Here is a 13,436-nt window from a genome sequence, read left to right as displayed (position 1 = left end):
CCCACGGTTTGCAGGCAGCTTTGCATTTATTACATCAGAATATCTAATCTTGGCAGTATGAGCTGATCGTTTATACATGTTGTCATTGGACAAGGCACAAATTAGTCTTGTTACTGCAATGAGGCCCTGTCAGGCTGCAGGATGCTGCTGATACCACCTACCCATTGCAGCTTCTCAGCTGTTGGGATGCAGCCCCCAGGCTTTGAGCGACTGTCAACACTCCCCATCTCAGAGCTTTCCTTTCTCCCTTTGGTGTGAGTGATGTGGGCAGGGAAAGGATGGGTGTGCATGCAGGCAAGACAGGGGTTAACAAGCAAGCACAGTGACAGGAGGTTTTGACACCCTTTTGCCCTACAGCGATATGCTTACAAGGCACTTGTTGCTGGGGTGCCTGCAGCAGTGAGCCAGTGAGCCACACCACTGGACCTGCCTCTCCCTGGATACCCTTATGCTGTAAAGTGTTCCCATCCCTCTCTTCTGCCCCCCCACCATCTCCAGAAAAGAGAGAAAGCACACACTGTACCCGGGACTTCTCCTCCAGCCTGGTCATCATGACTATAGTTGCTGTTCTCTGTTCCCACACCATCCTCCAGAAGTCACTGAGGGTTTCTGGCAGAGGTCCCTGTGTGGCGATGTAGGCGTTCTGCTTCCGATACCCATCGATGTAATTGGCATTGATATAATCACTGCCTGGGACCCCTGGGGAGAAAGAGGGCAAAGAGTTACTCCAAGGGCAGCCGACGACCCAGTGCCTATTGCTCTGCTGGGCCCTGCAGGCAGGGGAAGAGGCTGGCATGTTCACGAGGCTCTTCACAGGGTGATGATGCCAGAATCTCTCCCAGGGATCCTGCACAGGACAGGGATGGTGTCCGAATAAAGAAGAACCCTTTGTAACCCCCACATTAATGCAACAAGCAGGCAGCACCAAAGCAGAAAGACAGCTGCCACCCACACACAAAGGGAAATTCACAGGCAGGAATATTAAGGAGCTCATTTGGCCCCAAGCAACTGATTGAAATAATTGTCTTAAATTCACCAGCAATTCGTTATGGTTCTACAGCACCTTTTAAAAATGAGGCTGCTTCATTAGCTTGTCTCTGTTAGCAGGGGATGTCAGGCACAGATGTCCTCCCATCCCTCCTGCAGGGACAAATACCCCAGAGGAGCCAGAGACCTTCCTCCCATCACCACTGAAACCCTCCTCAGTGTGAGACCCCTCTCTGCTGCTTGCTGGCAGAGGCTGCTCCAGCTCCCCACTCTGCCCCCACCACTTTAAGGAAAGGACTTTCTTGTAAAGGCCTTTAAAATGCAAACGCACAGTTACTAAAATAAATGTGGCAAAGCAGAGGCCTGGGGCTGTGTTTCCAAACCCTGCTCAGCATGGGCTGCCCAGGCTGCAGGGAGGGAAAGCAGCAGGAACCCCCTTGTCTCCCAAGGAGAGTGTATCTGCATTTCATTAGATGAAGGAAATGAAGCTGGGGGTCTCCCCCTTGCCCTTTTGTCCTGAGGAATTTTCTGCAGGGCCCAGCAGTCTCCAGCAGAAACAAAGCGCCAGCGGCTCTGGGGGAGCAGCAGCAGCTGGAGTGCAGCGCCCGGCTCCCTTGGCATGGGCAGCCGGGACCTGGCAGGGCGCTGTGGGAACAGTTCCCAGGAAGACACAGACGCCACTTACAGCAACTGAGTCAGGCTGGAAAACAGGGATTCCCTCATGTGCTCACCCCACAGCTGTCTCACAGGGTTTGCCCACGATCAGGCACGCCAGGCCTTTGCATAGCTGCTGCTGAACAGGCTTTGCTGTGAGAGACCGTTTGGACCCCTCTTCCTCCTCCACAGAGGACTGGTGCATTAGCATTAGAAAAGAGTCTTCCATACCAAGAAAAAGGACTCTAATGACTGCAGAGCCACCTGTACACAAAGCCAGTCCCTAGTCTCTTCCCCATGCAGAGGTGCATTGTATTAGCAGCATCTTCCTCAACCCCCATGAGTGGGCTGATGAGGTGGGTGCTGATTTATAAAACAGTGGGAATGAGTGAGCCTGGGCTTCGGAACCTGGGATCCAGCTCCTCTGTGTGCAAGGGGACTGCAAAGCAGGCACTAAAACCATGTATTAGCCCAGACTTCAGAGATGTGAGGCTGGTTCTTGGAGCCATGGGGGTCAGTGCTGTGAACACCAGGGTGTGATGTATCTCCCATGGAGCAGAGGGATGTATGGAGCTTGATGTCCCAGGGGAAGGGGCATGCCTCAGCCTGTACAGCTCTGGGCACTTACTTGGGAGCAAACACTGACAAGTCCCAGAGGAAGATACCAACCCTGCAGTTGTATTGGGACAGAGGGTGGTAGGGCTGGGAGTGCCATGTTCTACCATGTGCTGAGGAAGGCAGCTGAAGTCACACAATGGGGCCAGTAGCAAGGAGAGGCTGCTGGGACAGACATCTCTGCTGGCACCAGCAGTAGCAAGAAGCAACCAGACAGGGCACACTGCTCTGAGGACACTGGGAAAGCAGGGACAGCTCTGCAGAGCCCTTCCTCTCTTCTTGCCACCCATAATACACATTTGCTCATGCTGATGCTGGATACGTTTCTCAGTGTTCACCCCTGCTCGACTGAGAACAGGGAAAAAGACAGTCCCCTGCTACAGCCAGGTTCAGCCGTTTGCTGGGGTGCCCACTCCAGAGTCACTCTTACCATCGATGGAGGTCAGGATGACACGTGAGTGGTCATAGGCGATCACGTTTGCATAGCGGTTTTTCGGTTTATTCACTTCCAGGTTGGAGTTCTCCCAGGTGAACTGCTGCCCCGGATCAATGGACTTGGGAGAGAAAGAGAGGGAGGGAGTCAGGCACGGTTACCGCACAGCGGGACGCTGCAGCACACGTGTGTTTCAGTCAGGAAATCTGCATCTCCCCACACGTCTCTCCCCGGGCCAGACGCAGCTTCCGTGGGTGTCTCCAGCAGCAGTGTCAAGCCAGACCACACCGAAACCCACTCCCCAGTGGCACCTGCCTCCCATGACCTGCAGGCAAAGCAGCCCCTTGCTAGGGCAGCCTGCTGCAGATGAGCCTTCACCTCCACTCTCGCTGCGTGCTCATCCTTTCCTCTGAAGCTACCCATCAGCAGAAATTTGGTCTTATGCCAGGACTCCACAGAGACCGGACTGCGCAGTTCATGACCTGGCGGTTTTATTAGCTGTTGAATTGCAGTCTCCTGAAATACAGCAAGCCCTGGGTGTCTTGTGCCCCAGGAGCTTTGGGTATCAGTGTCCTGCAAGACAGTCTAAGAGCTTTGCCAGGGAATAGTCATGAAAATTGATAGGTTACTATCCACTGCTCCAGCTACTTATGCAATGTAAACATCTCTCGTTTGAGTTAATAGAGGGACAAGGAACTATAAACCTGGAGAAGAGACATGGTTATAAATCTTGGCCAAAGGCCTGCATGCTGTGCAACTGCCTGGAAAGCACACATCCCAGCCCCACCTGTGTCCTGGCCTCGCACACCCAATGCTTCTCCAACAAGCCCTGTGCTGGTCCATAGCTCCTCCATGGCCAGGCAGCCCCCTCCCAAAGCTTTTCCTCTCCTCTTTGTCCAAGCACAAAAAAAGGTGAAAAAGAGCCATTCCCAAAGCCATTCCGAGATGGGATGGCCTCTTTGTCTGAGAGATATGTGAGGCACCCAGATAAGACAGCTGCCTCGTGCAGGGACTTGCTCTGCACATGCAGCCCTGGGCAAGCCCGGGGCAGGCAGCTACAGCAGAAATCAGTCATCCCATGAACCCCCTCCCCCCAAAATTACCAACATAGTCAAAGCCTTCTTAAAATCATGCTCCAGCTCAGGGTCCTGGAAGCTTTGCTGGCCCACAGGCAAAAATAATGAGCAAAACAGGCCAGGGGAAGCACTGCATGTTATTCTCTCTGCAGGCATCCGCGTTCCTCGCTTGGCACAGAGCCATGTCAGAAGGTTTCTCAGGCAGTAAAACGCCCGCCAGTCTGTCAGCTCTGGATCAGCTGTGAGCAAGAGGCTGAGCACCGCTCCCTGACTGGGCTGCCCTGGACGGCCCTCGGCGTCCCTCTGTGCGTAAGGTGACACCCACTGCTGTCCCCTAACTCTCCAGTGCTGCTGAGCAGACCCTTCCCAAGCAGCTGGCAGCAGGTGTGGGTACCCAGCTCGGGTACGGAGCACGGGCACTGCCCGTATCGTTGCTCCGGCGCTGAGGGCTTTGTGGCGAGCACAGGGCACGGGCCGGTGCTGGGCCAGGCAGCAGTGGCCCATCCCCACGCCACCAACCCTCCCCACAGCAGCAGCAGGCTGCCAGCAGGCAGAGGGGCCAGCGGTGACGAAAACGCACAGGAGGATGTGACATCACAGCGATGCTAATAGGTAGTTTGGGAAATGTAGGATGTAAACAGACATTTCCTACAGAAAACCTGCAATTTTCTATTATCAGCGTAATAAGCAGGCAGCGGCAGCGCTCAGAGGCACTGCAGCAGGGATGGTGGGAGTGGAGGCTGCGAGCACTGTTTCTGGCTGGAAACCCACTGGCCTGGCTGCCACGGCTTCTGCACGCTCCTCTGCCCAGGCACAGAGATGTCCCAGCACAGCTCACAGCTGTCTGGGGCACTTCATTTTCTTCAGGCAGCTGTATTTTTTTTTTTTTTTTTCATGATAGGCTGCTCACTGAATCAGCTCTTTGGATGCTCCCCTCCCTCATCTGTGCGGCAGGGATGACTGCTGCCCACCTAATGGTGGGCTGAGCTGGAGAGGGGCTATAGAAATGATCAAAGGCATGAAAAAGTAAGACGAACAAAACATGTAAGGACTTTTCTGTTTGGAGTAGAGATGAGTGAGAGGGGTTTTGATACCAGTCTAGTCAACCTGGAGCACACTGAAGGAGAAGCACAGACAAACTAAGGAGGAAAATCTACCAATGCCTATTAAAGACATAAACACTTATTTTTCAAAAAGGTGGCCTTAGTCTGCAAAGACAGCCCATGCAGAGAGCTGGCTAGATGCTGGTGGAGCCAAGACAGGCCCTGAGGGTATGAGTGAGCATTTTCTTGCCTCTGAGGAGCAACACAAGAAAGCACAAGCCCTGCTCGCACCCTGTGAACACTCGCTCAGCGCTGGGCACAGGTGGGTGCTGGAGCGAATCCTCCCTTTGCAGGGAGACCTCAGTGCAGTTGTTTGCACTAAATCTATGCTGCAAGTCACTGCCAAAAGGCTGCAGGGCTGCCCAAGCTGTGGGGCGCAGTGTGCTTTGCACAGCAAGTCTGTGTCCTGCCACAGCAGTGGAAGGGGTTATTTCCTGGGGGAGACAAGGCTGCCAAGAGCCCCCAGAACAGAGGAGGAGCATCAAGGTGTTGCCATTAGGGTTAATTGCTTTGATGTGCAATGACGATGTGCAGAAATGATCTAATCATCAGCAGCCTCTTAAGAGGGCAAACAGGTGAGAAAGTCAGAAGTAATACAGCACCTGAGTGCAAAGAGGCTCTAATTAAATACTCCTGCAAATTAGTGACTCATTTAGAAGTAAAATGATTTAATTTAAACTCTGGTGATGAATTAATGTACACCTGTTCCCCCCTTTAAGGCAAACAAATGAGTAAATAAACGGGAGGATGATGGGCTGCTTGGAGAGCAGTTGAAGCCCTTACACGGGGTGGTGGTTGGCAAGTCCTGTCCCATCTCTGTACGATGCTCTGCAGCCCCTGACTATGGCAGCACTGCCTTGTCTCCCCACCTTGCTCCACAGCTGCCTGGGCACGGGGACCTCTCGTTCCTTTCTGAGACTCATGAGAATCACTGCTTCATCCCAAAACTTGATCAGAGTAACACTTTCAACTCATTCTTCCTAGAAAGCAGAAGGGCTGGAAAATTGGAAGGAAATGAGCCAGGAACAAACTTAAAAGCACCATGACTTTTAGTTTTGCTTTGCTTTAAAGTGACAGGGGAGGCGTAAGACAGCAAGTGCAAATTAAGAAAAAGCCCAATTAGTAAAATTCCTCCTTCCCAGCGTGGAAGCACAAGGAGCAATTCTCCAAAGCAGCTCAGGGATCCCTGCTGCTACTGCCATCAACATACAGACAGAGCCAGACCGTTGAAATGGGACTGGAAAAAGGCTCTTTCCTCGACAGACTCGAGAGCACTTTACAAATGCCTTCAAAACATCCCTGGGTGCCAGTTTGTCTCCCAGATACGGTCTACCTTGGGTTTGCAACTCCCCTTCCTTAGTGCAGCTCCAAAATCCCTCTGGCAGGCAGACCTCTGGGACAGCCCGGCTGGCCCTGGCTGCGGTAGCCAAGGAGCTGGGTGGCCACGGCCCGTGCACAAGGGCACGGAGAGGGGAAGGTGCTCGGGCTGCAAGTGCTTCCCAGCCTCCTGCGACATCAACCCCATTAGCACAGGCATTGACCACTGTCAATCTGCACTGCGTCTCAAATGAGGACATAATGCTCCTGAATCAATCGCTGGCAGCTCTTCAGCCTTATTATTCTTATTACCGGAATGTGAGCGCGGCATGCCTGCCAGGCAGCTTCCCGATTAGCCCATTAAACCCATAACGTGGCTCCCTGGGTGCTATCTGAACCCTGGTCCAGCACCTCCTGGGCTCAGCGGCCCCAGGGATGCCTAAGCTGCCTCCCCGTGGCTGCAGGCATGGGAGATGCAATGTCTTCGGCAGCTTTAAAGGAAAACGCAAGTGAACACGGGGTTTGGGCAGGCCAGCAGTGTTTCTCTTCATATGAAACTGTGGGGAAAGGGGCTGCAGCCTCCCCAGCACACTGGGAGGAAGGAGCACAGTCAAATCTCATGCACAACCTAAAGATTATCAGGAACTAATGTGCTGGGCAGCACCATGCTGCCTGGCTCTCATCACCTCCAGCCTGCTCTGCTCCCGGGGCCATCCACTGGAGGGACATGCCGAAGGGACTGGGCATGAGGGGCAGTGGCCACAGTGAAAATTTTACCCCTGGGAAGGTGGTGCAGGATCTAGCCCAGAAATGGGAGACGCCACAAGGGAGCAGGAACCAGCCCTGGCTGGAGGCAGTCTGTCCTGTGTTTGCTAATAGCAACAAAGGGGCTGGCAGGGCTTGGCTTTCCGGATCCCACAGTGCAAGTGTGAGATGTGGCGTGTGTGAGCACACTTGTTTGTACCGGTACGGGTACCCCCCATCCGAGGGCAGGATCTTACCCCACATCCACAGGCTGCAGCGTGGGAAGGTGGCCCACAGGAGGAGCTCCAACACAGCTGCAGTGCCCGCCACAGCCCGCAGATAAATAATTAAGGGCCTCAGACTCCCTTCTACTTATTTAATTCCATTAATCCCACACTGTAAATTCACTGTAGCTCTCACTGTACACTAAAAATGAAATACTCTCCTGGTGCAGCCGGGCCAGGAGCTGCTGCCAGACCCTTGCACTCTGCTCCCCCCCAGCTCTGCTGCGTGCCCAGGAGAGTGTGGGGAGGCTGTGCTATGCCCCACGCCAGAGCAGCCGACAGCGGAGTTAACCGTGCCTGCAGACAGCTCAGCTCCCGGCACCTGCAAGTCAACCCCTCCTGCTGCACCGGGGGTACCAGCAGGTCCAGCTGGGATTGCTCCCTGCCCACGGGGGGTGAGGGCTAACCCGCAGTTCGGGAGCCGGCTCTCGCTGCAGCCAGCGCACAGCTCTCTCCGTTCTGGCTTTGTTGCACAGGCTACTTGGCCACTTGGGCTGGCAAGCTGGTGTGAACAATATTTGTTCTCTGACCTGCGGGAATGGAGGTCAGACGGCTCGGAGAAATCTCTGCCACCCTCCCTGCTCCCTTCCCAGGTGTGCAGGAAGGTGCTGACAGGTCTTGTTTTCTGTCACCTGTGTCTAGGTTACCCTGCTATCCCTTGCACATCCAAGGCAAGCGTCAGACTGATGGCTCTGGGCATCTGACCTCAGTGGTTAAAAGTGCTGTGAAATATTTGCTGTCTGCCTAGGGTGCCACCACTCCTGGAAAGTGAGTCATCTATAAACAGCCCTGCACCCCATGGAGATGTTAGGCTGCTAGAGCTGCTCTGCAAAAACACAGAGAATGCAACAATTCCAAAGCACAACCAAACAGCAGATGGGCCTTGGGGGTTCATCTGTGATGCCTTCGTCCCTCGGCTCTCCCTGCTCAGCTGTGCTAAGCCCAGTACAGCAGCACTATCATGCCACAGGGAAACAGGGTTGGGGGCTCCATTTTTCAAAGTGCTGGGTCACCACTCAGCTCTGCGTAGTTCTGGGGATCACAAAGTCCCAGGGTGAGTGCTGGGACTGTAGCATCACCTAATGACTGCAATTGCACAGAATTTTGTGAGCTGTGGTTCCCCTGCCTCTCCCCATGCTGGGAAGCACAAGCTCCCGCAGGGGCTGCACAGCCTGCTGCCCTCCCACCTCTGCTATTTCCACATTAACTCTGCAGATTCCCTAACTCAGCAGTGCATGTGGTGCCCATCCTGCCCTACAGCCCTCCCACCACAGGCCCCAAAGAGAGCTGCTGCGGTGCCAAACCCGCACACACAGGGACCAGGGTGAGCCCACTGCCACGGCAACCCTGCGCAGGCAGCTGTCGTTCTCTGCAAACTCAGTTCAGGATTTTTCTCAGTGGCATTTCAAATGGGAAATGACTGTACTGATCCCCACATGCCAACATGGGGCAATGCCTTCAGCTTTGGGGTCTCATCCTAGTGTCAAACACTGTATGAGCCTGTCATGTTCAGTAATTTCTAGCTGATGAGGTGTCAAACACAGCAGAATCCAGAGGAAAAAAATTACATGCAACAATCACCTACTTAATAGCTGCTTCAATATGAAAAGTACAACTGATTGGTGCTCTCAACCAGCCATGATATTCTAAAGAGAAATGAGAAGAGAGATGCTAATGAAAACAGCTAAGAGAATTTACTTAACGCTCATTTTTTCGAAAACAGTTCCCACAGCACAGTATTATGTTGCAGGTTTGAACCCGTGCAGGCTTCGCGCGAGGACAGGAGTGCACAGGCACCAGATCGTGCTGAATCCCACCGCACAGCAGAGGCACAGTCCGCCTGTAGTGCAGTGGACAGTCCTGCCTAACGTTTCAGCTGGACTTGTAACAAAAAGCCCAAGGCAGACAGATACGTCTGTATACCTTGGCACCACTAGCAAGACATACACGGACACACAGGTAACTGCATGGGAAGCACATTATTCCTCTAAACATTTCCCAAGTTGTAATGTTCTGCTGTAGCTGGTGAAATCTCAGCTCCTCTCTGGCCTAGTCAGCAGAATGTAGAGGGACAGCATGGCCCTCTACTTGGCATCCTGAAGCAAAAAGGAGCTCTGTGCCCTCCTCAGATACACACAGCACACCCTTTGAACTAGCTGGAATTCGTCCCTTACCTTCTCAACATAGAGATAGATCTGCTTTCCCTTTCCTGGCATATATAATCCTACCTCGTGGGCAAATGTTCTGATCTCATCTCATAAATCAGTTTAGGTATGCTGCAGGAAGGGGAGGCCACAGGCACAGGCAGATAACAATTCAAACAGAAGCGATAACACATGCAAAGGACACTTCCCAAATTTATTCCCTCTTTAATACTAGTGAGGAGTTTATTTACAAGTCCCCTGCAGCTCAAGAGGGTCCTGCATGTAAGCACAGGAAAGCATAATCCTGCCATTGCTGCTTCCATGACTGCAGAGGAACTTCCCCCGACTTCACACAATTTCAACCTAATCATCTGGCCCAGAGAGTGGTGAGAAAGGCAAGGCAGCCCTTGTGCAGGTCAGCCCCTTCCCCTCCACAAGTGCACCCCTGTGGCAAGTTGTCCTCAGGCAAGGACAGGACTGGAGGGGGTTGGGCTGGGAGAGGTGCAGTGCAGGACGGTGGGGGTTCACCAGATGTCCAGCACGTGCCTGTGTGTGCAAGCAAAGGCGTGTGGATAGTACCCATCGGCGGGCTCCACCAGAGATATGGAGAAGGGCAAGAGTGTGATTCAGCAGCACAGGGGATTTTGCAGCTCAGGCTTGCAGGGCACAGGCAGAGAGAGCTCCATGCAGGGAGGGGAGTTGGGACTGCTCCAGGGCAGTGGGATATTAGCAGAGTTTCTAGAGTCGGGGATGCTGAATGGCACAGGTTATTGCCAGCACAGTCCAGCAGTGTGCAGTGGGAGGTTAGATGGGGAAAGCAGGAATGAAAACCCGAACGCATGCTTGTCAGCAGCAGAGGATGGCACAGAAAGCAAAGCTTTGAATGCAGATGGAAGCGAAGGGGCACAGGATGCTGTGGACTGAAATACCTCAGCCAACCTGCATGGAGGGCTGCCCTTGCAGAGCAGAAGAACAAAGCAAGCAGCGACAGCCCAGGCAGGTAGACGCGAGCTCCCAGTCACTCCTAAGACCGTAACCATGGCGGGAGCGCGGTAGGCTGCTGCGCGTTCAGCTGCAAGGCTTTTCCCCCGTACAAGCCGTGCTTCAACTGCTCAAGGCGAGTTCCCACCACTCCGGGGCTGGCAGGGAGAGCTGGCAGGCTCCCAGGCCTGGCTCGGGGCCCGCGCAGGCGATGCCGGGGCGGGGGAGGCACGGCTCCGCTTCCAAGCCATCTCTGCTGGGGGTCCTGGCCAGCATCACTCTGCTCCCACCGCCCCGCACGCTCTCACGCTCACCTCGTACTCCTGGGAGAACTTCAGCCCGTCATTGGCCTTCAGCCTGTCGATGTTGTCGGCGAGGTCTGTCACAGGGATGGGGGGGTGGTCACGCATGCCTGCAAGCGAGACAGGGAGGGAGGAGGGAGAGGAAAACGGTTACGGCTCTGCACGGCCCGAGGAAGGCTCAGCAACAGCAAGTGCACAGCAAACCCGAAAGGTGGGTGCAAGGCGGACACGTGTGACTATGTGAAGCGCTGGGCGGGATGGATGGGAAGCCGGCGAGCTCACACGGCATGCTGCACACACTCTCAGAGCACACGGTTCGGTGAAACAAAACAGAAAGGTGATGTGCAAAATGTGCATGACCGGGTGAGCATGCTCGGACAGTACGGCCACCGGGCACACAGAGCAGGCCACGCAGTGGGCAGGGGCTCGGGCAAGCCCCTGGCAGGAACGGGCCGAGGATATGCTGTCAGTGTGCTTCCTGGGCTCCAGCGTGGGCTGAAGTTGAACACGCTGATTCTCTGTCGCCCTCTCACTGCCAAGGGCTGAGGCTGATCCTCTCACTCACTCCTCACAATGGCATTAGCCAAAAAGAAACTCTCCCAGACCTGCACCAGGGGAAACCTCTGCGGTGTATGTGCACTGCTTTTTGGGTAGGCAGATGCTGCCCCAGCCCCCGGGGAGCTAGAGAAAGATAGGAAGACCCTCATGGAAGAATGGCTACTCCCCTGGTCAGAGATTGTGCAACTTCCCGAGAGCTGAGGAGCAGCTCTGCCTGTAGCTGCGTAACTCAAGTGCTTTTCAGTGGTGCTCCAGAGGCAGAGGCACCTCCAGGGCCCAAAATCCAGCTCCACTGGGCTGGCTGGTGCAAGGCACCACGTGCAGCGACGTGCCCTACAGCAGCTTCTGGGAGGCTGCTGCGAGCTGGGATGCAGCTCAAGCCATGGCAGAAGTCTTGCTCTGTCTAAAGCAGGGATGCACAGTATGGCTCATCACGGGCATAGCCCAAGCCCTGCTCGGGGGAGAGCCCCAGAGGAGGGGATCCCACACAGGGGACAGGTCCTGTGGGGTGCACGTGTGGGATAGGGAGGAGCCCTACCGGGGCCCTGGGATTCATGGCTCAACCATCGTGGTCTCTTTCTCTGAAGCTGAGATGGTGAATTGGCAGGAATGTGGCTGTGAAACATCTCATCCAGAGCCTGGCTCATCCAAATCCCAAGGCTCGTGACTCCATCGGCTGCTCTGTGGGTTTCCCAGAAACCCCGTGTGGGTAATAATGATTATTAATAGGCTGAAGCTGTTCATTCACACCCAGGGAGACAAGTTGGAGCATGGCCAGGAGCTTCTCAATCGCTCAGGAGCGTGAATGCTGCCACAGATGGCAGTGATGGGCCGCTGAGGTGACGGAGCAGTCCCCAGGCTGGGTATGTACATTCTATTAAGTGGTGACAAGTCACTAGGTGATAACATGGAAGTGTTACACCGCAGCTGCTGCACAGCAGGGCTCCTCACACTTCTGTCAACAGCACCTGACATTGCTGCGTACAGGCAAGACCCGATCCAACACACACTTGTCCTTCTATCACTTGACAGTGCGGAACTATCCACGAATGGCCTGAGAGCACATGGATGGATGGAGAAGCAAAGATCCCTCTTCTGCTTTGTGCTGAGGTCCTCCTGCAAATGGTTCTCTGTTTGCCACTTCACCCATCAGGATCCTTGAGGTGGTTGAGCAGGCCGATAAAGACGATGCTTTGATTTCTGCACAATTTGCTCATTGGTGCCAGAGCCAGAGCTCCAGAGGCTGTAGCTCGGGAGCAGCCTTTGCAGTGTAGAGCTAGTACTGAGGAGCAACTGAATGAGGAGAACAGTGTGGGACTGAGGCAGAAGTGTGGGGCTGGAAGAAGAAAGAGGCTGAAACATAGCCACACTACGTGTTTATCCCAGCACGGTTATATATGAAGTACGGCAGAGCCATGGACCACAGCAGAGCTGCAGACACTCATCTCTGCGGAGAAATACAAGGGTGTCTCAGCAACAAAGGAGCTGCAAGAGCAGATGGGGAGAAAGAGGTGGTTGGTATTCCATTATGGTGAACCTAGAACAACTGCCACTGATGGTGTAAGGCTAGACAGAGGAGATTTGTACACACTGCCAGGACTTCTACATGCTCTTCCACTGACTCTGGCGAGAGGACAATGAGCTTTCCGCCAGGCTAGAAGGGCTCAGAGGTCTCACACTGCCCACAGGGCTGCAGACTGCAAAGCCCTTGGCTCTGTTCCTGAGGGAAGCATCTATTTTATGTACTCCTCCCATTCCTGCGTGCACATGCAGATGCCTTGTACATCAAGCAGCAGGGAGGACATGCTTTTATGGCTGTTTGAGAGTGAACCTGAAGCTCACAAATTCACTTGAGAATGAACTTGAAGCTCACAAGACAAGAGATAGAAGGGCAATTACACCCATAGTGCTGGTACTACTCCATCCAGTGGCAGTTCATTCTGCCCTGTGCCTGGGCCTCGCGTGCCAGCACTGCCAAGAAGACCAACTGGATGGCAGTTCAGAGATCAGCATCCCTTGGCATCTGTTCTGCCTAACTCTATGGCACAGGCGACCCAGTCTAGGGAAACCAGTTTGCTTGAGGTAGGAGGAGATTTTGTTCAACTACTGGGCTGCAGAGCACCCTTCAATTTGTTCATTAGCGGTTTTTAGCTCACCACACCCACCAGAATGGCCAAGGTTATTTGCCCCCACACAGGTGCAGCTGCAGGCCTGGTGCCACAGCAGAGCCTGGCATGG

General features: G+C 54.1%; 1 protein-coding gene across 19 annotated transcripts in view; it reads right to left on the bottom strand.

Annotated features, from left to right (window-relative positions):
• Positions 1–13,436, bottom strand: part of PTPRF (protein tyrosine phosphatase receptor type F) — a 389,043-nt gene that overhangs the window by 16,438 nt on the left and 359,169 nt on the right. For all 19 annotated transcript variants that reach the window (XM_033000823.2, XM_033000824.2, XM_042803813.1 and 16 more), the window contains 3 exons: positions 10,653–10,750; positions 2,687–2,810; positions 524–699 (listed from right to left, as the gene is read on the bottom strand). In XM_033000823.2, coding sequence (XP_032856714.1) covers positions 524–699; positions 2,687–2,810; positions 10,653–10,750 — 398 coding nt within the window. The remainder of the gene's footprint in view (positions 1–523; positions 700–2,686; positions 2,811–10,652; positions 10,751–13,436) is intronic.

This window comes from Tyto alba, unplaced genomic scaffold, assembly GCF_018691265.1.
Source record: "Tyto alba isolate M040663 unplaced genomic scaffold, T.alba_DEE_v4.0 Super-Scaffold_1000006, whole genome shotgun sequence".
Taxonomy (NCBI): Eukaryota; Metazoa; Chordata; class Aves; order Strigiformes; family Tytonidae; genus Tyto; species Tyto alba.
The sequence above is the reverse complement of the archived record's forward strand: the minus strand, read 5'-3'. Positions and strand labels throughout refer to the sequence as shown.